Below are 25576 nucleotides of genomic sequence, written 5' to 3'. Positions count from 1 at the left end.
ACTCCATTTAAGAAGAAACAGAGCAGTTTACATATATTGGGGAATTGTAAGGTCAGGAAACCAGTCTAGCTGGCTTGTACCCGTTCATAGGTGTGTAATCGATTGCAAACAAGTGCGATGGTCAACTGGGGCCAGTATCTGAAAAAAAGCCAGTTTTTTCCAACGCTGATCGGCTGATCAGCGTTGGAAATTGATACAAAAATACCACTTTTCTTGAAAATGACAGTATACCAGGTGCCATGATTTTTACAGGATGCTTTACACTGTCATTCACTAACAGTCCAGCAAGGTATTTCAAAATGATTTGGTAGTTTTATTTTTTGATGTTTGCAAATGTTGTATTTTCCCTTAGTTTGGAACTCTCGTACAAATATTGAGTCCCAAATTTTCAGACTGGGGAAACCCCAACGACATAATTCCCGACAAAAAAATGTATTACATTGCAGGTCATCGATTAATTTCTGGATGGATTACTTGTACAATCTTTTCTTACCCATTTCTTGCAAAACTGCATGTGCGAGAACCACAGCTTCTGATCATCACAGAACATGGTGCAGGCTCTCTGTTCACAGTAACAAAGTAATACATCAATCAGTCCAATCAATTGTGAATTTCAAAAGGTTAACAAATGTCCATCAAGCGTTGAACAATTCTTTTTTCCAATTACCATTCTGCATTTGTATCTTAAAGGGAATATACATCATTTGCTTTTGCTGTAATTTTCAGAAATGGATGGAATTGGGGGGTTGGAAATATATAGCAAATATAGTTACACTGACTTTTTTTGAGGTTTTGGGTTCGAAAATGCTATAAAAACCAAGAAAAACGATCATTTTCTTGTAGTCTGGTTCCCTGACTCCATATAAGGAGAAACAGAGCAGTTTACATACATTTGGGAATTGTAAGGTCAGGGAACCAGTCTAGCTGGCTCGTACCCGTTCATAGGTTTGTAATCGATTGCAAACAAGTGCGATGGTCAATTGGGGCCAGTATTTGAAAAAAACCCAGTTGTTTCCAACGCTGATCGGCCGATCAGCGTTGGAAATTGATCCAAAAATACCACTTTTCTTGAAAATGACAGTATACCAGGTGCCATGATTTTACAGGATGCTTTACACTGTCATTCACTAACAGTCCAGCAAGGTATTTCAAAATGATTTGGTAGTTTTATTTTTTGATGTTTGCAAATGTTGTATTTTCCCTTTAATCAGTTATGTCAATTCCACTTTTTTTTTCTTTTAACGTTGTGTGTAAATAACACTTTACCCCGAACAGTTTCTGGATTCGTTTGATGATTGCATACTCAATCTCATCCTTCTTAAAGAAGTATCCAATTCGCTGGGGGAAAACAAAAGAAAATAAAGATGAAAATTCACAGGAATTATTAAGGAACAAGCAAAGATCCAATGCAGGATTACACACATCACATTGCCTTTCACCAGATCAAATTTATTATGACTAAGGGAATAAATGTGTGCTTCGGAGGTTTTTATCACTCTGTTTGAGACCACTTAGAGTCTGGGTGCTGATAATTACCCGAGCCGGAGGCGAGGGTAATTATCAGCACCTAGATTCTAAGTGGTCTTAAACAGAGTGATAAATACCGACCGAGCACATATTTATTCCCATTCATAAATACCTTTTCGGTAAGAAAAAATCATATAATTCGTTCAAAACATCCCGATTTTGTTCAACAAATTCACTTTATGCTTTTTGAAACATCCCTCTTGCAAAATAATGGAGTGTTCAGCTGGCGAGTAAGATGTAAACAGCCCTTTTATGGAGATTGACGCGCGCGTATCGTGTTCTGCGCGATTTCGCGCAGAACGCACCTGGCGCGTTGCGTTTTGAATTTAGAACTTTAAAATTCTGACTCCCTGGTAGTGTTGCGCATGCCTACGTGAGGATTGTAAACGTTCAACCAATGAAACGATAAGAGGCACTGGATTTTTAGGAGTCCACATTTTATTGTGACACTGGAAAAGTGTTTAAGACCAGCTAGCCATGTCTTTATCATCCGTTTAAGACCGGCCACGTGACGGGCTCTCGACCAATAGGAATAGCTAAACTGTCTGAGGTATTTATGACTATGGTCTTGTTTACACACTTACCTCTCTTCTCTTCCTGATTAATGACAGGAGGTTGATCTCATACTGTGGGATTAATAAGACGTTTACAAAATAAAACATCATTACGAGCAGTTAATATCACATTAATCAAAGCTACATTATAAAGTGGCTTAAAATTCTGTGTGTGTTCATAATGTGCCTATCTAATGTGCCTATCATATGTCCCGCGCCCCCCCCCCCCCCCCCCCCCCCCGTTTTTCAGCAGTAGTAACATTCATTTCAATGATGTCATTCATTACAATTATGTACAAACATGTATACATTAGAAAAAGTCACTAGTATAATATTAGATAGATATGTACACAGTGATTAATTATAAAGTGTGAAATTAAATGACAACATTTAGGTATAAGGTTAAGCAGAACGCTTTTGTGCCCTTACCTATGGACAAACATACGACCAAGGGACAAACAAAACAATACGTGAGACAGACAGGACAAGCGTGAGACAAGGCCTAAATATTAATACACAAAATAATGGAATTTCAATTTATGAATATGATTCAAGAAAACGAGTTTTTAGATTTTTGACAAAGACAGATAGTGAAAGTAACGATTTAAGAGTATCATCTAAACTATTCCAGTACAAAGTGCCTCGGTGAATAACACTATTTTTTGACATTGACGTTCTGTTAAATTGGACAAACAAATTTCCCCTAGCACTACTTCGAGTATTATATACATGAACGTTAGATGCTAAGGTAAAACAAGAATTAAAACATGACGGAAGTAAATTTACATAAATACGGAAGTAAATTATGCATAAATTTCATGCCCCAGGGTGGGGATTTTGGTCACTCAAATTACATTGTTAACACTGGCGTACTAATGGAAAGGCACTCACTAGTGCGCCCCACGTATGTAAGTCGGGGCATGGTCTCATATTAGGGTGGCCGGAAAACAGTCTGGTAAATATCAGACACGCCATGCTTTTTCAAAACTGTCGGAATTCTTTGCCGAATTCACATAATTTTTGGATAACTACACCTCTGAAGGTACCAAATTTAACTTTTTTTGTGCTATTTAGCAGTCATACTATAGCTGGGTTGATTTTCTGCTGACAAAATAATTTGGATCTTTGATTGATTTTCGGCTGCCCTAGCAACGGGACCATCCGCTCACAGGCCGTATGTGGCACTGTGGCTCAATATACGGAGGTCGTCCAGTATGTCAGTCACATTTATGGGTACTCCTAGAACTATGAGGCTCCACGTAGTGGAGCCTCATAGATCAAGAAGCCCGCAAAATTGCCTGCAGCACAAAACACTAATAAAGTACAAAAACGTCCATCAAAATGCAGCCATTTCACACAGAACCGCTGCACAGTTTGCCCCTATACTCCGTACTTTATCTCTTGACATACTCATGTATCATGCGCAGAACTAACATAGGTGGATTCTGTCGGTTTTTAGGCCAAAATGATGAAAAAAATGCCCTTTCCGCACTGAGCCAACCTGACACTTGAAACGTGCACGCATATGATCGAGCGATGATTTTCGGTTCGCTCGGAGCGCACCACGGGGGGTACGGTACATGCACTTGTACGCATGCACATACTATCATTTCACTTGTACCGTACCCCCCGCGGCGCGCTCCGAGCGAACCGAAAATCATCGCTCGATCATATGCGTGCACGTTTCAAGTGTCAGGTTGGCTCAGTGCGGAAAGGGCATTTTTTTCATCATTTTGGCCTAAAAACCGACAGAATCAACCTATGTTAGTTCTGCGCATGATACGTGAGTATGTCAAGAGATAAAGTACGGAGTATAGGGGCAAACTGTGCAGTGGTTCTGTGTGAAATGTCTCCATTTTGATGGACGTTTTTGTACTTTATTAGTGTTTTGTGCTGCAGGCAATTTTGCGGGCTTCTTGATCTATGAGGCTCCACTACGTGGAGCCTCATAGTTCTAGGAGTAATTTATGGGACTAAAGTCTGACATGCGTACATTATGGTTGGCTATTAAGAGTAAAGTTAGCCCATTAGCCTGACTTTGTCTCAATTTTCTGTACTCGAGTTATAAAGGTCTGAGACTCTCAGGCTGCTATTTGAATAAATCACCACACGTATTTGACTAGTATAACTTAACTTAAGGAATCCGTATTTAAGCTCAACTTGACAAACCTGTATATATCGCAGGAAATCTTGTTTATCCTTCTTGAGTCGGACAAGGCGATACTCAAAACTGGTTCTCTTCTTTACAATTGTTCTTTGAAAAGTGGGAAAAGCACATTTTAGTTAAATATCAAATTTTAAATATCATCATTAACAAAATTGTGTTATTTACTTAGAGAATGTGTGGCAGGGCCAAGTTTTCCTTGTGTATTTTCATAGTGTATTAAATAGGAGTAGCTCCCCTTAGAAAAGAAAATCATTTTAGTTGAATTTTAGATGTCTTCCCCCCCCCCCCCTTTTCCTGGTAGTGTGACCCCCTGTTTGTTTATTTTAGCCCACAAGTCCCCCCTATAAAAAACTGCCACATTGTCATGCCAGGGTGATTATTACCCAGCAGACCAGCAGTGAGACAACTTAACATCATATAATCATATATTTCCTCCTACCTGGAGAGTGTCTTCCTAGCTGTTTCTTTTGTCTGCTAGTCCAGTCATTGGTGAGTTTTCATTACTTTCCTTATTATTGTATAGTTCCAGTTTTATATTTGCCTTTATGATACACATATTATCCAGTTCAGTGTCATTTTTAGCTCCTTTTAAGATAGAGTTCTTTTTCCTATACATTAAACTGTTTGTGTCTCCGCTCTTTTCTTAGAGGTCGTTTTAACTAGCCTTTTTGTTTAGAAACTTTGAAACTTTTGATTACTGTTTTTAGTTTTTTATTCCAACTTGATTATTCTTTTGGCTCATTTCTAAACATTTGAGAAGTCCTTTTCTTGGAAAGTATTGAAAATGTGTGATTTTCTAATAAGTTTTGTTAATATAAGTTTGTCCAAGTTTTAATTGCTTGAGTCTAGGGTTACCTGCATTAAGTTTCATGTGTATGATATCCTCAGAGTTTAAGTTCCTTTTTCTTGCATTTTGAGTGGATGTTCATATTTTTCTAGATTTTTGTAGTTGCTCTTTTTGACTACATGTACTTGGACATAGACGTAGACCTGTATCCATTCATTTAGCCTAGACCATGCCTTAATCCTTTGTTCCTTCCCTCCTTCCTAGAAGTAGTAGTTTATTGAGACAGTCCAGAGGATTTGCATATCATTATGAGGCCCATTGAACTGTGCAGTATCTTGCAGTCCATAGTGCGTTAATCCCTTGTGCACACAGTGGTAAACTTGCATTTGGACCCTTTTGTTGCTTAGAGGATACTTTAGTACAAGGACTGTAGTTTCATAGGAGTATTGTTTTATAAGAACTGTTTTTAAATTGCCATTTGTTTCTTTCTTATTTTCTTGTTGCAGGTTTTTAGTTCATTCCTGTGCTTTTAGAGTCATTTCCTTTAGTGCTGTGTGGGTTTCCTTCTGTTTCCTTCTGTTTCCTTCCGTTTCCTTCTGTTTCCTTCTGTTTTCCTTCTGTTTCCTATTGTTTCCTTTTTTTTTCCTTTGGTTTTTATTCTTTTAACTTAGTTTTTTATCAAATTGTTTATTTTTTTATCCCTGGCATATTCTTTTGAGTGTTTTATTCGTTATTGATCCTGATTGAGATTTTTTGCCTTGAAGTATTTCTGGAAACTATTTTTTTGCGCTTAAGGATAGAAATTGTTTTTGTTTGTTGGACGATGTTTTTGAGACTAAATTAAATTTTGTGAGAAGTCTATTTTTGTTTCCTTGATTCCTTTTCTTTTTCTTTTTTTGTCCCAGTTTAAAAAGCTAAGTCGCGACATAATCATTGGAACCAGGTTTTTTTCTCTAGTGATCCATTTTTCTACGCTACAAATGCATATTGAATATTCATTTCTTCTACAAGTTTTACTTTACTAGTTACGATTATCTGCCAAATTGTCAGACTGCCAAAACAAGTATTGAAGTAACAAACAGACAAATAACTAATCACTAAATAAGGTAAATTAAATTTAAAAAATCGAGAAATACTGATGTCACATACATTTGTACACTACTTAACGTAGAGTGAATCAAATATCTAGGGAGACTAGGGCCTATACTCTGACTATACTAGTCTTTTCTGTGTTTTATTCCTCCATGATTATCTATCCCCCCCCCCCCCCCCCCCCCCCCCCCCCCCCCCCCCCCCCGCGGATAGGCAGATAGGTGGCGCTATTTCGTCACCCGTGTCTTTGGCACTTGCGCTGCAACTTTGCAACCATCTACTTACTTTATTTCTGCTTTCGTGAACAAGCCAACACGTTCCAATTGTTCTAGCTCCAACAGAGTTTCCTCTAGGTTCTGATGAACAAATTCTGCCATATTTAGATTGTTTAACAAGCGTTAAAAATTAACTGTACCATGAGCTATAACCCGTTTGTGCCTCAATCATGTCAATGCATCAACTACGCGGGCTAAACACGTGCGCAATTTTATATACCTTCTGCATGTCTAGTCCCCTACCTCACCACACAACATTACTCATCAAGTAAACGCAAGATAAGGTCTCTGACTAGAGGTCAAAAATCAAATAACAAATCATCACATATGATGCAACGTTTGAGACCAGGTTCACAGACCGCACGTCGTGTAGTACACTACACGCTACACACTACTGAGCATGCGAAACATCCCTCAATATAATATTAATTGGAACTAGTTTCCGCCACAGTGCCAGAGCTTTGATGTCTACAGCATCGACACAGTTCTAAGGAGGTCTACATCATGGTCTACAGCAGCTATACACAGTGGTTAAGAGGTATACAGCATCTACACAGTGCTAAAAAGGTCTACAGCATCTACACAGTGCTAAATAGATCTATAGCATCTACACAGTGCTAAAGAGGTCTACACTGCACTATCTACATAATGCTAAAGGGGTCTTCAACATCTCTGTGTACATGTACGTATCGGACCCAAGCCAACTCGGACCCATGCCAATTCGGACCCACTACCAAATCGGACCCACAACCAACTCGGACTCATTATGCACGTTTTCAAACATTCCCCATTCAGTTCAAGTTACATGTGTTACAGTGATGCTGTTTAGTATAACTTTTCATTGTAATTGTAATGCGATAACTCTAGTAAAACTTTTACTAAAAGTGTATTTTATTATTTATTAATTTTTTTTAAATTAACACATGTTAAGTGATATCGTTCATGCCATTTTTCTCATGTTATTTCATTTTTAATCCAAACTTTATACGTAACGAAATTAACACATCCAGCACAGATCTTCATAGAAAAATAAAATCGGAAAGCATGAACATTGAAATATAAACACTTTCAAACAAAACATTATTCATTTGTATATAATACTGGATAAAACTAAAGTCAATAAATAAAATATAATTATTAATATTATTATTATTTATTCGACCTCAACAAAGAATTACAAACAGTGATACAAAACCAAACAAAAATTACACAAAAGTGGTTGAAAGGCACAACAAAAGAAACGTATAAACATGTAATTTAAATTTAAATTAAAATTTAAATTATTAAAAAAATCATGAAGTAGAGGGCATGCACTTTAAATGACAGCTGGAGTGGGCTTCCCAATTGGGAGTTGAACAATAACCAGTAAGACACAAAAAATCACAAAGAAAACGATTATGTGGGTCAGGGACCGCAAAAGCGAATCTAATCACTGTTGCTCGGAAGCATGCGGACCCGCACATAATGACAAATGAACAGGACAAAAAAGGCAAACAAATACGCAAGAACAAGATTACAAATGGCAGGGAAATAACACAATAAAGGGAAGCCCGAAGATTAAACTTAAGATTAAGTAAATTGCGCTATAATGTGAGCTGGTCATGGAAGTGTGTCTTGAGACTGGCTAGAAATGAGTTTAGTGAATTAAGCACTGCACAATCCCGGATTGAAGTATAAACCATTCACGGATCTAAACAATAAGCAACTTCAAAACACCCACAAAAACACAGCATATTTTGAATATGAAATTAACAGCCTAGATGGGTAAAAAATAATATAAATAACTATAAAACTACCAATTACAGTTTGAATAAACGCAACGTGCCATTTCCAATGCCAAAAAAATATGAAAAAAATAAAAAAACGTTTGATTTAAAAGATACATCAACACCATTGCATACACTTTATAAGAAAAACGAAGGTTCCATATGAATCTATATAAAAAATTTAATCAAAAAAGTATAAAAAGTTAAACAAATCAGTTAAAAGAACAAAAATCAAAGTAAGCATGTGAATAAAAAAAAATAATCAATTACTTTTTTGCCTAAATAGTTTTGCCTGAAAAACATCCTCTGACCTCACTGAAACACGTTCACTGCCTCGTAGTACATAAAAAATACCGTTCGGTTACCATTTGTTTCACATCCTAAAATAACAACAAATGTGAAGGTTACCGTTCGTCGTAGTGATCGTATATCAAAGATATATGTAGGTCTACATTGTGCACATCTGTAATTGGATGCGAGCAGGTTACCGTTCATCACAGATCCAAAATATAAACAATTTGGTAAGGCCTCTTTCAAATGTGCTTATGCCGTGTCGAATAAAATTGATCTAGTGTTACGTTAGCATGGCATAAGCGCGGCAGTGTCTTCAATCATCGAACTTAATTACAAACGCCTTGTCAAAATTAAATACCCCAACATGGCGGACCAACAGTCACAACGAAAAATATGATTTTGTGCTCTTAATCGATTACAGTTACATAATGTTTTGCTTCAACAGGCCTAAGGTTACCATTTTGTAAGGAACCAGGCTTTAAAGGGATTTAAAGTTGGTGTATACATGTTTTGTTGGGTGTACCCCAGTGTGAATACCGGTTCTGAAAATGTTCCTTTATCAAATCCAGTAAATTGGAGCGCTCTGAACCATGTACACAGTCGCTGGCAAAGTCTGGTCCAAACACCAGTTCAGAGCGTCTAAACTCTATCCTATCCCCTAGACGCACTTCTCTTTCCAATGAGGTGACGTCCCCACTATGCCAGACACCCTTTCTTCCAGTATTTAATTTTTGCTCGCCATACCGTGGCTCGGCAATAAATTCGACGAAATTATCACTGATGTTCACACGGAGGCCTCAATTATCTTTATTCAGAGCCCCAGCTGCACCCAAAAACCTGCAATGTCGTTGAGCTTTACAAAATGGTTCCCGGTACCTAACTGCTTCAACTACGACTATTTGGGCTGGAATAGGTCTGAGTTATTGTAAACCAGTTACGCCCACACCGTCGACACAAGTGGCAAAAATAAACACTTTACCGATAATTTGCAAAGGTAAACACGTATAATGCATCAGGACGTTATGCTGTGCAAACCCGAACCGAAACCGAAACCGACCCGACCCGAACCTGACTTCGGTTCGGATCGGGTCGGCCGGTTTTTCCATCATTTCAGTCGGGTCGCTGAGGTCGGTTGTGGTTTTGCGTTTGCGATTTTCGGGTCGGTTGGGGTCTTGTGAAAAAACCCCAAAACGTTTGAATGAACGCGAGAATGATGTTCAAATGATTCAAAGGGGCACTGCGTACTGGATATCACCAAATTGGGCAACAAAATGCAACATTTTCACAAATAATAATGATTATATGCTGGGATTCTTTAAAAGGTCCCATGGTGTAATGGTTAGCACTCGAGACTTTGAATCTCGCGATCCGAGTTCGAATCTCGGTGGGACCTTTCTATTTCTGTGGTCTTCCTAAACTTGAAAATACGTACAATGTAGTTGTCATTTAGAAAAAAATAATACATGTATATCATCAGCCTATTTTAGATATGGCGGACACAATGGGATGGTTTGAGTTTAGCTACAAAATACTTGACCCAAATCAATCAGCGCCCTCTTATTCTCAATATGCTAATAACACTTTTCTTGTATAACATTATAAATCAATTTACAACTTTTACATCTGGTCACATTTTATTTTGCCTCCAACTCTCAATTAGTGTACGTTAAATGACATGTGTGCAACTGTGAAAACTAAAAAAAAAAAAACGACCGCGAAGGGACTCGAACCCTCAATCTTCCGATCCGAAGTCGGACGCCTTATCCATTAGGCCACGCGGCCACTTCGAGATAAGTTGCCCTAAAAATATATATAATCGGGAAAAAAACCAAGGACACTGTTCGCGGGTCACGCGAGAACGGGACAACCTCGTTCCCATGGTGTCGAGCAGTACACTCACATTCTCTCTCACCCTGGTATTGGATGTTTGCAAATTAGGAAAAGTCTGCATGGTTGTGCAGCGTTTGTATTTTGTATGCGGTGACTGGGGTAAAACAAAAAAAATCGATTGGACGAGGCAAGGCGTGAGTTACAAAAACACAACTGTTTCAGTTAACATGTTACAATATTTTCCAACCAAAAATGCAGTATCAACTAAAGCGAAACGTTCGTCTCAGGTAAACTCGAAAGGCCAACCAGTGTTTCCACATTTACCAATTGCTGAAGTACAACAAGTTAAATTGAAAGTGTATAATAATACACTTTCTCGTGGCTTGGATCCGATCGTGTGGCCGAGTCCCCCTCATCCGAGTCTGAGCTGAGCCGAGTCCACCGTAGGCTCAAGTTCGAGCCAAGTGCAAGTTCATTATTTTTTGACTGAGTCCGACTCAAGTCCGAGTCCATATAGTCGAGAGTCCAGTCGCGAAAGTCTTTCTTATAGCAGAACAAGTGCGCGCACCCAATCGGTCTCTTGCCATTATTCTACAGCTAAAAAGAAGAGATTTTCCCAGGCAAGAGATAAAAGTGATCAGACAACAGACGCAGGACTGTTTTTCAAAACAATTTAACCCTAAAGGGGCCGGGTTATTTTGACCATCTCTCAGCCGGGGGGGGGGGGGGGCGGATTCCGCCCCCCCCCCAATTCTCGGCCATCGAGTGACGAAAAATTTTGAAACTCGGTACATGCATAGAACAACTCTTCATGAACATACCCAAGAAATTTCATGACCAAAGGTCAAAGGGTTTTGGAATTATGGCTAATTAATTATTCATATGTATGAATGGCAATTTGGCCTGTGTACATGCACGACGTATATGGGAAAATTCAGTTTTTCCGGCGCATAGCGCCGGAAAAAATTTTGCTGCGCGACAACCCCTCGTCTGATTTTTATGTTTTGGGTGTCAAAAGATGCGCAAAGCTCGAGGCTAAAAATTCATAAAAGCTCGGATCGCGAAATGTTTTTTTTTAAAGGCTATTGCGGAAAAAGTCGAGGGGGGGCGGATTCCGCCCCCGGCCCTTTTAGGGTTAAGTTTTTCTTTAATTTAAACACAGTTTTTTTTTAATGGACTTGTCTGATAGGCCTACATAGTCCGAGTCAGCCACGAGCCGAGTCCGAGCCAAGCCTATAGTCCAAAAAAGGCCATGAGTCCGAGCCGAGCCGAGTCCGAGCCATAAGTCAAAAAAAAAATGGATGAGTCCGGACTCGAGTCCGAGTGCGGACTCGAGTCTTCTGTCACTGGATCCGGTATCCTAAATACTTGTTTCTTAAAAATATAAAAGGCAGATATAATCCACATGCAGTGATAAGAATTTCTTCAAAGCATAACAAACCCTTATATCATCAACGCACACTTCCAACTAAAACTTCGACATAACAATCTCTTTAGGGTATAAGGATTGCTATTTCTCCAAGTTCATCGGCGTCCTACTATTGGAGGATTCGAGCCCCTTCGCAGTCGGAAAAGCATAATCTTTGTTAACACGTTTTTCTTAGTTTGAGTCAATTAAGCTAATCATAGGCCCGGACATTCTCGGGTCGAGTGCCAAAGTTCCAACGACCCAATAGAGCCTGAAAGTAAAATGTCGATCACGCGGCGAGCTTTTGGGTCCTCGCGCCGCCCGTCTATTTGCAGGCCGGCATTTTTACATTGGGTTGCCCTTTTACATTCTACAATTTTGGCAGAAAGATTTCTAACCGTATAACCACCCCAAGAAACACTCATGAAGGGATTTTATCCTGTTCTTCAGGTATACTTTATTTACTACCTTCGCAGTGCTGTGGTCGAGTACTTTTTCCAAGTACCAAAGACACCAAGTACTTAGATTGCCGAGTACCAGTCAAGTCTGAATACTTTGCCAACCGAGTATAAGTAATAGTCTCCGAGTACAAGTACTTGCACTTCCGAGTGCGAGTACGATCCGAGTACTTGCTAATCGAACGACCATTTTCAGGAACACCTCGGCGTTTCACGTAAAATATAGTGAGGCTGTGGTAAGTCAAGCTATTTCGTTATATCGATCCCGAGTACGAGTACCGTCAGTTCGAGTACGAGTACTTATGTCATTCGAGTACAACGAGTACGAAAAGTATACTCGAATAGTACTCGAATAGTACTCGAGTAGTACTCGAATAGTACTCGAATAGTACTCGAGTACGGGTACCGAGTACGAGTATATACTGTACAAGTATATACAAGCATGTCCACATGCCTCTTGCTCTGTGATCGTCTCATTTCTACTTGCGTGGGAACGAGAAAATAAAATTGCAAAGATGTACGGGCTACCTACAGCCGATGGTTTCTAGATTTAGTGGGGTTGGCTCAGATCATGGGTGCATTCCTATAAACGGTCAATACGGTAAATATTGTTTTCTTTCTTAAATACTATGAGTCCTTTAAGTTTTTTCACACACTTTGGAAACCTTATCGTGGTCATGTATTTCATGTTCAGTTTTCACCTAGAAATTACCACCACAAAATTAGGCCGATTAGGGGTATCAATCCGCATCACATCCGTAAGTTTCACTTTACGGGCTGCAGTAGTGAGAGGTCAATCTTGGGCACAATATTTTCTCTTTTTAAATTCATGTCATACGATTTATCCTGGACCTACTTTGACCCATTCCTTCCTCCATGCTTGACCTAAGCCTAGCTTCCACACCATGCCCAGCAGGCTGTAGCCCCATAAATGTGGCCTATTTACTGGACTGCCTCCCTAAAAATAGGCCACACATCCACATGTACAAAAACGTGTCGCACTTTGCCAAATTTTGATTTTCGCATTTAGGCTTAGTTTGTAGGTTTTTTTTGCTTTTGCATACTCACCCTCTTTATAGGCTAATCAGAAAGTGCTGCCTTTTTTCAGATGTATATTTTTTGTGAAATTTCCAGATTCATTTTTACACGTTTGCGTATCAAAATTTCAACATGAAATTTCACAAAAATTAGACATCTGAAAACGGCAGCACTTTCTGACTAGCCTATAAAGAGGGTGAGTATGCTTCTGAAGTAAAAACAATCCTACAAACTAAGCCTAAATGTGAAAATCAAAATTTGGCAAAGTGCGACACGTTTTTGTACATGTGGATGTGTGGCCTATGTTTAGGGAGGCAGTCCAGTAAATAGGCCACATTTATGGGGCTAGCTGTACGTGTGATGGCTCCTGCTTCGTGGTGTCCTGCAAACGCTTATGTGGGATGCCAGCTGACTTGCTTCTGTCAGTGAGGAAGTGCATCGATTTTCTCTGCTGTCAGTTCGGGGCAGTTTTATAGCCGTTTTCTTTGATGTTTTCCTCCGTCTTGATCTTGTCCTATGGTTCTCCCCTCATATGTTTTTTTTTGTATCTGCATCATTCCCATTCTGATATGTCCAAAGTATTTAAGTGGTCTTCATATCAATTTTTGTTTTATGTTGGCCTAGTGTGTCTCTTGGATGGTTTGGTTCCGGATTTTGTCTTCTCTGCATCTGCATGGAGATGCATGATTTCGCGGAGGCATTTTGCGGAGGCATTAAGCCATCTCAAATATTAGGAGACAGTCCTGAGTCTGTTTTCATGCTTTTATGAGGTTCGGTTACAAGTAGTTCCGTCGGATCCGTAGAGGATGATAGACACTATTATATTGTTTGGTAGAGTTGGAGTTTGGTGTCTTTTTATGTCTCTTTCTTGACTGTCAAAATAATAATAGTCATAAATTTGGGCAGCTCCCAATGCTTTACAAGTTCATCTTCATGCACATATATGTGTCAGACTCTGCGATGTTTCCTTCCATATGCCGGTACACATTATGTTTGGACTTTTGACGTCGAGTGTCTGGTTCCTTTTGGTGATGGGTTTATAGCCTGTGATTGCATTCAGTCCGCCGTTGCTGCTTGCTTTTAATTTGGACTCTGCATGCATATTGACAAGTGTTTGTTCTTCCCGTGACTCGCTATTAAGACAATGTCATCTGCGAATCGTAGGTTGTTTAATTGAAATCCAGAGATGTTAATTGGCTCCAATATCCGTAATTAAGTGCTGTGATTACAACTTCTGGAAGAATGTTAAATAACTGGGGACGCATTCCTGTCTCACACCAACTGTATTATCAGTCTATCAGCTCACCATTTACTCTACAGCGCTCAGTTGCAGAAGAGGGATGATGTTTGTTGGAAATTTGCAGAATCTACTTAACGTAACAATTTTACACAAAGGAAGTTTTCGGGGGTGATTTCTGAAGAAGTAAATGAACCCAAAATAATTGCCAATTCTAGAACGTTTTACACGTTATTTGTCCTATTCTAGGGTTTCGGAAGCGCGCTAAGTTCCCAGGCTCTAGTATTCATCAAGTATAGCATCCTCAACCGACACGGCGGCTATATATCTGGAGTCACATGTCCAGGGACTGGGTCACTAGTGTCTATCACTTCTTTAGTCTTCCATTCTTTTGGTAAGTGTGGCCCTGTGAAAACAGGTGTAGATGGCACCATGGTACATTGTACACTTGTGCAAGGTACATGTACCAGGATCTAGGTACTATGTACCGGGTACCAGGTACTAGGTGCTAGATATTAGGTACTAGGTCCAGTAAATCTGGTTCCTAGACACAAAGATTCTGACTTTCCCAATGAATCTAAGATCAGGTAGGTGCCAGCTTCGAGTTTCAAAAAGGGGCAGTATTTCTCTTGGTTCCAGAAAAGGAGCTTTTCTTAAATATGTTTTCCTTGACTCGGATATGCTCTCAAAAGCTTTGATATTACATGTAGGTGTAAAATGGTTTTACTAACAAAATGCTTGCCATTCTTGTTATCAGTTCTGAATATTCAGTACTAAAAATGTTGAATTTCAAACTCGGAAATCATCAGAGAAGTTATGACCTTTGATTACATACAATGTATGATCATCAGTCCAATCAAGTTCTTTATGCCATGTACTGATTAAAAGAAAACATAGTCAGTTCCCCTATGTAATTTGTTTGATTTTTATATCATTTCAAAACACAGGCTGTTCTTTATTGATGAGGAGGCGGGTGCCCAGACCACCCTTTACTGTGCCTTAGACGGCGCATTGTAATGGTTTTTGAGTTGTTGTTTTTTTTTTGAGGGGGGGGATTGATGACAGAACACTCTTACCATTTATTGAAATAATTGCCAACAAAAAATTCTTGTAAAAAACAATACGCCAAGGGGGCAAGGTGCCCCCCTGTCCCGCCCCCCCCCCCCCAAGATATGCCCCTGCCTAGACAAGAGATTACTTGTTCAAGTCTTGGTCTGAAACCGGTCCCAATCCCTGGCAAGCGCATTTAGGGCTATAACTCGGGACGTTATATGCTCAGAGTTGTTTCCAGGTACAAGTGTCATAATTCCCAAGACTTGATTCGATTCCTCTTCGGGAACAAAAGAGAAGTCCGGTCTTGACCACGTCTACCTACCTTTAGGATGCATCTCCATTAGCCTGGCATTCTCGATTTTACCGGTTGGCCACTATTCAAACCCAAAAGACTTCTGTTCGGTGATACCGCTTAAACCATTGCTCGTTGTTTCATTAACAGGGGCACCTGTAACTCGCATTTTTCCGAGACGAGCAGTAAGTCTGTTCAACTATTGGTGTTTCCCGATTCGTGCACATTCGGTGTCCCTTAGTGACCTACACTGGCAACAAAAGGCCTACTGCTTAAGACCACACCATTAACCGACCTAAAAATTGGGAGAAATATCGTACAATTAAGACACAGAGCAAGAATTTCTTTTATAACATTCTGAGTTTAATTGCGACATTTTTATGAACTTCATTTTAATATCTTATTTGATATAGTGTACTAAAAATTATGAATAAATTGAGTAGAATCTTTAACACTTTTTTTCTTCTTTGAATCTCGTGTAATTTTGATAATAACATTGTGAATGTTGAATGTGAGTTTGTTCCAAAGATAAGGAACCGCAGGGGAAAAGGAATGGTCCCTCAAACAATAATTGGGAGTTGGAGGGTTTGTATAAAAAATGGCGGCCATTTTTGATGACGTCAGTTTGAATTCAGCCAACTTTTGCTCTATATCCAATTCGAAAATGAATGCATTTGTATTGCCAAAAAATTAAACAATCGAGAATAAAATCTTTAATTTTGTTCAAAGTAAAGCCTGACAGAGAGTACATCTTTTAACGAGGTATATGGTGGTCACCTGACTGGTACTAGTGTAACCAGGTCGGGTTGCAGTACTTACTTTTCCCCGACTGGTTCCTTACTCCAGCATTATTTCATACCAAACTTTTGTAACTTCGTGTTTGTGTAGATTTACATGTGAGCAGCCATTGTGATCATGCTTTTTGCCTAGCGCCCTCTCGCGGCCAACTAAACTTTTTTTAACAGCGCGCGCCGCCTAGAATTTGGCTCAACTATGCGATGGGCGTAGCGAGCGTGCAAGTTTTGCATTCCAACGCGCTTTGTTTAAGCGGAATAGTTGACATTCCGGGCGTTTCGGTATAGTTTTCTTGTAGGGCCTGCTGCGGAATATTGTTGATTTCGATCCAACACATCGTTGAATTCAGACCATCTTTTACGAGCGCTTACACTCTTCACTTGTATTACAATTTTGAGAGAGGCTCCCTATACTAGCAGTAAAATATTTACATCTACATTGTATTTTCACTGCTGATCGTCGATTTTCACATCGGAGTAGGCATGAACGTAGATCCTCCCAAGTGGTGAGTAAATCCCTTGTCTGATATTTCACATTTTTATGCCTAAAATCTTTTTATGCCATCATGTATGAAACATTCTGGTCTTTTGTATGTTTGTTTATTGCCAGAATTAAAGGCCGTCAAAACGGACACGGCCGGAAATTTGTCTTGTAATCACGACTGATTATTAACTTTTGAAACAAATCTGTCGTCGTGATTTGCAAGTATTTTTGAGAATGATTTTAATGATTCTCTATTTAATTCTTGCATGAGATGGCAAAAAGGATTTTTTGTTGACTTTATTTTATACTTTAAACATTTCGGGTAAACACCGTCCATTTATTTTAACACAATCTCTTACTATTTTAATATTTTTCGGCATTTCGGAAAACAATGTTATTAAGCACTTTATTTTTGTGAACTTCAAATTTTCCTTTTGAAACAAACACAAATTGGAACTTATGAGCAACACAAGTATGCTAACTTCAACTTAAATTTTAGTGTTGCCATAATATTTACGTTCTCATTTATCTTTTGAAATAGACTTTTCCCATTTCCCCAAAACTATCAGTTTTCTATTGCTATGATCATTCGGGAATTTGTTATTAGGGCATGGTATTATATTCTGATTTCATTTTATAACATAACTTGGCGAATAATTCATTTCTATTTTTCGGATTTAAAATTACATTATATGTACATAAAATATCCATATTCTTGCATAATTGCCATTTAAATAATTCTCCATTTGGGCAACAGTCATTTTATGCCACAGTAATTCCCATAATTCATTAGACATTTATTGTTTTTATGCATTTCAGATAATATCCTTGGAGCTACTTCATTAGCCCATTTCCCTTTTGACTGTCGTTTTTATACACCCAACCAAGTTTCTAATATAATTCTTGTGTAAATACCTAATAATTTGTATATATATTGTCTCTATTTGTACTGTAAATAAACCATTTCATATTTGTGAGACAACAGAAAACATTCACTCTACCCAAATCATTTTTTAGTGGAACCCCTCGGACATAAGGAGAGTGCCACATTTTAAAAACTAACTAATTCCACTCTCCCCGGTTACACTTGGCGTAGTCGGCAGGATAGCTTTGCTATCCACTTTATTTTAGATTTGGGAGCGAAATTAGATAAAGTAAATCAGGGCTAAACGACAGTCAAATATATAGGGAATTCGCCTGGCACTGATGAGACCGGGAGCTCTAGCTGTGGCGTCGTTCTGCTCATGACGATTGGGAGTCCAGGCTAAGCTCAGCATCGGCATAGTAGGCCCAGCGGAGGTTGGGTACCAGACCAGGTTAACTAAGGAGGGGTGTACCGGCCCAGGTTCCTGCCGCCTTCCTTACTTGGTGCCATCTTGAAGACACACATTTTTCTCCAAGAGACTCTGGTGCTGCCATAGACACCGCTGAAGCACAGAATCCTGTTCCGGCTGGACTGTACATGTTGCATCTGGGCGGTTTTTCCTGAACTGGTCATTGCGGTCGTCCAATTGACTGCGTCTTCTTGGTGCCGTCCCACCGCCAGAGAACCACTGACTGACCTCCAGAGTGGTCTGCAGGAGTGTATCATCTGCTGCCATTAGACTGAACTGTCTTCTTTTGGCGAAATCCAAACTCCTTCCATCTTGGTGGCCGTCCAGCGATCTGACAGCGACGATTGGTCTCTGGAGCGGGCTGTAGGAGCTTCATTTTCATATTTTTGCTGGTGGTGGTAATATTTCTTGCTTGTTGTGATTCATTGCATTATTATTGTTCTCTGAAAACCTAGAAAAAAGACAAAGAACAAAACAAAATTGTACATATTATGTGAGAAAATTTATAGTCATTTGTATACTGCGTTTGTAAAATTAGCACTTAATATAGAATAGAAGGAGCATCCAAGAATTTTGTCTCTTCTCATAATATTCTAGAGAGTTGGTGTTATAGTAACCTGCTCCTTAGCTCTAAGTGAAATTCAAGATGGCTGCCAGTTTTGCCGTGACGCCCTGTCCGATGTAAACAACAAGCTGGACAAAATTCTCCAATCACTTGACAACATGGGGGTACGTCTTTCCACTCTAGAAGCCAGCTATCAACAGACAAATCACCGTGTTGACATTAACAGCAAGGGGATTGATGATCTGAAAACATCGGTGGAAATGGTCGAGGGGAATTGCCGGTCTCTCAAGGATCTCATCGACAACAGAAGCCAGTGTAACCACCTGGAATTCAGTAAACTCGATGACCAAATCGATGACCTCCAAAATCGAAACCGACGGAACAACATAGTGATCCATGGTATCCCCGAGGGCGCAGAAAACGGCCAGTCCTGTGAGGAGTTCATCGGGAAATTCCTGGCTGACCACATGAAGCTTGATGGAGGCTCTGAAATAGAGATAGAGCGTGCCCACCGCACTCCTGGACACCGGCCACCAAGCACGGGCCCCAACCAACGCCAACGCCCGCGGCTGATTCATTGCAAGCTCCTGCGGTATACGGACAGGCAATACATCATCAAGAACGCCGCTCGCCACCTGAAGAACAACCCATTCCAAGGCTCCAACATCTTCATAAGCGATGATGTCACCCAGAGGATCCGTGAGCAAAGACGTCGACTTAGGGAACAACACCTACAATCCATTCGGCAGGACTCACGGGTACAATTCGCCTACATCCCCATGTCAGTACCAGCAGTCATCAGCTACAAACTCAAGAGCGGTTCATTCAAGACCTTCAGAATGGGGCAATCTAACCCGATATCTTAACTCCGATCAATAAGGTATATAACATCTTGCTTTAGCTACATTGTAACTTACTACTTAAGTTTACTACTTAAATATGGTAACAGTTTCTTTCCTCTTATTCACAACTACTACCATCCTTAACATCACCAAAATCGTGCAATATCTGGCAGATCACCTGCTTATAATATCATTTCAATGTCTCCTTAAGTCACCGAATATTTGGGGTTTAGTGCATGTAATTATAACAAAATAATGTGTGAATTTATGATCATTGTCTACCCTAGTAAACACATCATCTTCCATATTTCATTGGTATTGAAACATGTTCATAGTTTCAGTATCTTGTTTACATTGAAACGTTGCTGTGGACGCCCTTCACTAGCCCTTAGTAACGGCTTTTATTCTGGCCATTCCATTCCATTAATGTCTTATTGTAATTTAAATCCTTATGTCTAGTTCTAGCAGTAGCTATTTAAGTGACAGCAGTAGTTTCAATGAAAGTTTAAGTAGTACAGACGCACACCATTCATCAGATAGTGATGTCATAAATCGCCTCAACGATTACGTCTTTAATCCCGTACCGTTGGATACTGAATACGCCGAATTCCTGCAAAGTACATGCGGGTCCGAATACCTTAGTGAAGACCAGGTGCAGGCCAAATATACTAAGAAAGGTGATTCCTTTTCATTGTATCACGCAAATATAAGAAGTATAAATAAAAATTTTGATTCCCTGCAGCATTCGCTTTTAGAAATAAGGCACGAATTTCAAATTATCGGCCTTACTGAAACATGGCTGAAGTCAGACCCTGATCCCCTTTTGGTCATGCCAGGTTATAACATTGAGTTTAAAAACAGACAAAATCAAACTGGCGGAGGTGTGATGATGTATGTTAAAGATTCACTGACTTATGTATTGCGCCCCGATCTGTCAATTCCGACTCAATCCCATGAATCCTTATTTATTGAGATAAAAACAAAAACAAGTAACATTATAATTGGCTTGATCTACAGACCCCCTGGTTTATGTCTTCAGACCTTCACAGAAGACCTCGAATCAGTTCTGGAAAAAATTGCATCCGAATCCAAAAAATGTTATTTGTTAGGTGATTTTAATATTAATCTTCTTAACTGTGAATCTCACGCAGGAACTAATGATGTACTAAACCTCTTATATACTTACTTGTTTCGCCCAACTATTGACAAACCAACTAGAATAACTCAAAATTCAGCAACACTGATTGATAATATCTTTACTAACGACATTGAACCATTTTCCACTTTTATTGTTCTATCGGATTTCAGCGATCATCTTCCAATCATTTTCTTTGGCTCCAACCTTAACCTTGCTCAAGCTAAGCAACAATCTAGTTCCTTTTGGAAAAGGAATACATCAGCCAGAAATGTTGCTGCTCTGAAAGGTGAATTAGCTCAAGTTGACTGGGGTTCAATTATTACCGATGATGGAGTAAATTTGCGATACTCGCAGTTCATATCCAAGCTAAGTGAACTCATTGATAAATGCATGCCTTATAAAAAGTGTAGACATCACAATAAAGAACCTAAAAATCCCTGGATTACCAAAGGTCTACTCAAGTCTATAAAAAAGAAAAATAAACTGTATAAAGTATTTCTTACAAAACCTTCTGAGATCAACAAACTCAAATATAACAGATATAAAAACAAATTAACCACCGTTATTAGAGCCTCCAAGAAAATATATTACTCAGAGTCTTTTGGGCAACAAAAAAACAACATAAAAAATACCTGGAAAATCATAAATGAAATTTTAAATAAAAAGCGCAAAAACATCAAGCCAATTAACTCGATCAAAATAAACAATAATGATGTTAACGACCCTCAAACGATTGCAGAGCATTTCAATCAACATTTTGTTAACATTGGTCCAGATTTAGCTTCTAAGATACAACATAGTACTTCTGACCCTATAACACATATCAAAGGTAACTTTCCCGATTCTCTATTTTTAAGCCCAGTCACCGAGGAAGAACTATTTGATTGTATCAGTAAACTTCCAAATAAGAAGAGCTCTGGTCATGATGAACTTGATAATATTTTGATAAAAAATATTGCTCCTTTTATTGTTCACCCTTTAACAGATATTTTTAATCACTCTTTAATTTCCGGAGAGGTCCCTAATGAACTTAAAATTGCTAAAGTTACTCCAGTTTACAAAAATGGTGATCGTTCCAATGTCACTAATTATCGCCCCATATCTGTATTGCCATGCTTCTCAAAATTATTAGAAAGGTTAGTTGCAAACCGTCTAGAAAAATTTATTGCTAAATTTAACATACTGTCACAATCTCAGTATGGCTTCAGGGCCAAATATTCAACTGAACTTGCCTTGATTGATTTAGTTGATAAAATAACATCTAGTCTGGACAAACGTGAACATACAATTGGTATTTTTTTGGATCTTTCTAAGGCATTTGATACAATAAATCATGATATTCTAATTAATAAACTACAAACATATGGTGTCAGAGGTACTGCACTCGAGTGGTTTAAAGATTACTTGAGAAATAGGAAACAATTTGTTGTCTGGCAAAATAAAAAGTCCAATTACAAACCAATCACATGTGGTGTACCTCAGGGCTCAATCCTAGGACCTATCTTATTTCTTATTTATATTAATGATATTTGTAATTCTACTCGACTTCTGACGTTCATCTTATTTGCAGATGATACAAATATATTTTACAGTAGTAAACATTTGAATGATGCTGTTGACATAATGAACAATGAGCTTACTAATGTATTTGAGTGGTTTGTATGTAATAAATTATCTTTGAATTTTAAGAAAACACATACGATGGTTTTTACAAATCGAATTGTAGATAAAAGTATTCAGATTCGTTTTAACAATCATCATATTGAAAAGGTTGATTCCTGTAAGTTTTTGGGGGTCATTATTGATGATAAGTTAACGTGGAAAAATCATTGTCAGAAAGTCCTTACACTTATATCTCGCAACCTTGGTATTCTTAGAAAACTTAGATATTTTGTCCCATCCCGTGTTTTATTTTCAATTTATAATACGTTATCCTTGCCTCATCTTCAATATGGTATACTTGCCTGGGGAAATACTCATAAAACCTACCTTGATAAATTGCTCGTTTTACAGAAGAAATCTTTAAGACTGATTAATGGTTCTAGTTTTAAGGATCACTCTGCCCCGCTATTTGTTAAGTTCAACACCTTATCTGTATATGATCTTTATAAATATAAATTGTGTGCTCTGATGTATAATTTTGAAAAAAACATACTGCCTTTGAATATTAAATCGTTTTTTGTAATGAACACAGATATTCATCATTACGACACAAGATCGTCAAATAAGCTTCATCTTAATAAAGTTAGAACATCTCTACACCTCTCAACTGTACGACACAAGGGGCCCCTCCTTTGGAATAAAATTCGATCTCTCTGCCCAATGACCTCAATTAGAGCATGTAAATTGTATTATAAAAAACTACTTCTCTCTACGGTTAATGTCAATGGTGATTAAGAGCAAAATTATTACTTTATTGCCAAGTAAAATTATTAACAACACATGTAAAGTCAAGGATGGTAAATTTCCCTCAAGTAACTTATTCTTTTTTTTTTTTTTTTTTGTAAAGTTTTGCATGAGCTCGTGAATTTAATGTAATGTAATCACATATTATTGATATATCCTATGATTATTCATGAATTGTATAACTACATGTATTCCTTGTGAAGGGGGCAGACCTAGTACAAGCTTCGGCTTCTTGTCTGGCCTCCCCATACTATTATTTCAAAGTTTCGTTAAAATGTTTACCTGATGTATATTATTCAACTGAATTACCTTATAGTATGGAAATAAACCTGAAACCTGAAACCTGAAACCTAAATTCGCTCTTTTATAGCAATTTAAGGAGCATCCAAGAATTTGTCTCTCCTCATAACATTCTAAGAGTTGGTGTTCCACTGACCTTAGCTCTAGATTTGCTGTTTTATAGCATTTCAGTATCACCTTTGGAATTTTTGGAATTTTTGGAATTTCTACTCAAGTGTTTGGAATTCTTGATTATTCTTCATAGTCTCTATTTGAGCTTTGTCACAAGTCTTTTTGGTGTGAACATTTTAATGCCCCTGTGGCAGATGTCTTTTCATTTATATTTTTCTGTGCATGCAGATTTGGGACATACTACCACTTGGGTGACTACGTTCATGCCATCCATCCCTACTTCCACCCCGTGATTCACCTGTCATCTAGCTGCACGTGATCTACCGTGCTTGGGTTCTAGACTTAGTGGACTGTGTAAGTGCACTGCTGCTAAGCGTTAAGGTTGCATATTAGGTTGCGCTTGCTGCGTACAGGCATTTGTAAGCAAAACCACATATTTTTGTACATATATTAACCTTTTATCCCCTATAAGCAGCAGGTTTTCCTATCATAACACTAGTCATGCCTAAGGAAATGGAGGGGGCAGAAGGAGGTCCTAGTGTGTCACATCTCATGAATGAACTTGAAGACTTGCGTTCCTTATTCCATCAAACACAGGAATTTTCCAAAGTCAAAAGTCCGACTTATCTGTTGGTTCCTAGCCAAAAGAAATTACAGTCTTTTTCTGGAAAATCTTCAGATATTAAGTTAGAGGACTGGATTTATGATGTCAGTACTGCTGTGAAGGCCCGACCCTTGTCTAAGAAGGCAGAAATAGATTTTGCCCTCCAGTATCTAACTAGTTCAGCTAGAGAGGAGGTCAAATACCACAAAGTAGGTAGTTTGGAAGCCCTATTTTCTGTCTTACGAGACACATTTGGGGATCATGGCTCATCTGTTCGTCTGCAGCGGACATTTTTTGAACGACAGCAGACACAGGAAGAGTCCTTAACATCTTTTTCTCACTCCCTTCTTGACCTGTTCACTAAGGCTGCCAGGAAGTGCCCTCAGCTCATGGAGAAGCGAGAGCATCTCTTAAAAGACCAGTTTGCAGAGGGGGTCCACGATGTTCTACTTCGAAAGTACTTGAAAAGTAAGCTTCGTGGTTCACCTGGCATCGACTTCTTTGCCTTGAGGACGGAAGCCATCGAGTGGGCTGAGGAGAGTGAGGGGGCTGCCTCTTCTTCCAATCCTGTGACCATCAGTAGACAATCTGCAAAAGAAGAACCGAGTGCCAGATCATTACTTGACATCATGGTCAAACAACAAGAGCAGATCGATCATCAGCAGAAACAACTGGATGAATTGACTACCCTTGTCCAGCAATTAGCCCAAGCCAAGCCCAATAACTCCACTGGCAGACAGCAGACGAAGGTAACTTGTACATTTTGTAGCAAGGCAGGACACACAGCAGAGAGGTGCTTCAAGCGACAACTCAAAGAAGCACATGGTACGATAGAAAAGTTGAGGAAAGCAACGAAATCCCCTCCAAGTCAGGGAAACTAACTCCTCTCTCCGACCAGGGTCCCTTCGAAGAGAGGAAAACTACGGACCCTTTTTGTAGTTCTTGTTTTGCCGAGGCGAGTCCTTCCACCTCTAATGTTGTTGGTAGTTGTCCCACACTCACTCTTAGACTAGGGACTGTTGAGACAAAGTGTCTCCTTGACACAGGCTCAATGGTTTCTACTGTAACTGAAGAGTTTTTCCTGAACCATCTGAAACCAAAAGGTACCGAGTTGAGGTCTTACGGCCCCTGTTTGCGGATCACAGCTGCTAATGGCTTGGAGATACCATATGTTGGGTATTTGGAGTTAGACCTGAATTGTGATGGGATCATTTTGCCTC

At 39.0% G+C, this 25576-nt stretch overlaps 1 protein-coding gene, 1 long non-coding RNA gene and 2 other non-coding genes across 4 annotated transcripts in view; 2 read left to right on the top strand and 2 right to left on the bottom strand.

Moving 5' to 3' along the window:
* Positions 1-6614, bottom strand: part of LOC119723674 (U3 small nucleolar RNA-associated protein 6 homolog) — a 39231-nt gene extending 32617 nt beyond the window's left edge. The window contains exons 1-5 of the mRNA XM_038194462.1: positions 6413-6614; positions 4251-4335; positions 2112-2153; positions 1267-1338; positions 494-562 (exon numbers count right to left, since the gene is read on the bottom strand). Of these exons, the coding sequence (XP_038050390.1) occupies positions 494-562; positions 1267-1338; positions 2112-2153; positions 4251-4335; positions 6413-6504 (360 nt within the window). The 5' untranslated portion in view covers positions 6505-6614. The remainder of the gene's footprint in view (positions 1-493; positions 563-1266; positions 1339-2111; positions 2154-4250; positions 4336-6412) is intronic.
* Positions 6615-9783: 3169 nt separating this feature from the next.
* Positions 9784-9855, top strand: Trnaq-uug. Its single transcript has one exon. It is a non-coding gene; the product is annotated as a tRNA-Gln (tRNA).
* A 316-nt stretch (positions 9856-10171) lies between these two features.
* On the bottom strand, positions 10172-10244 carry Trnar-ucg. The gene has a single exon. It is a non-coding gene; the product is annotated as a tRNA-Arg (tRNA).
* Positions 10245-16109: 5865 nt separating this feature from the next.
* On the top strand, positions 16110-18045 carry LOC119723667. The gene is made up of 2 exons (XR_005270565.1): positions 16110-17078; positions 17876-18045. It is a non-coding gene; the product is annotated as an uncharacterized LOC119723667 (long non-coding RNA).
* Positions 18046-25576: the final 7531 nt, after the last annotated feature.

The sequence above is a fragment of the Patiria miniata genome, unplaced genomic scaffold (assembly GCF_015706575.1).
Source record: "Patiria miniata isolate m_02_andy unplaced genomic scaffold, ASM1570657v1 HiC_scaffold_1, whole genome shotgun sequence".
In the NCBI taxonomy this organism is placed as follows: Eukaryota; Metazoa; Echinodermata; class Asteroidea; order Valvatida; family Asterinidae; genus Patiria; species Patiria miniata.
This window is presented reverse-complemented; position numbering and strand designations above follow the sequence as displayed.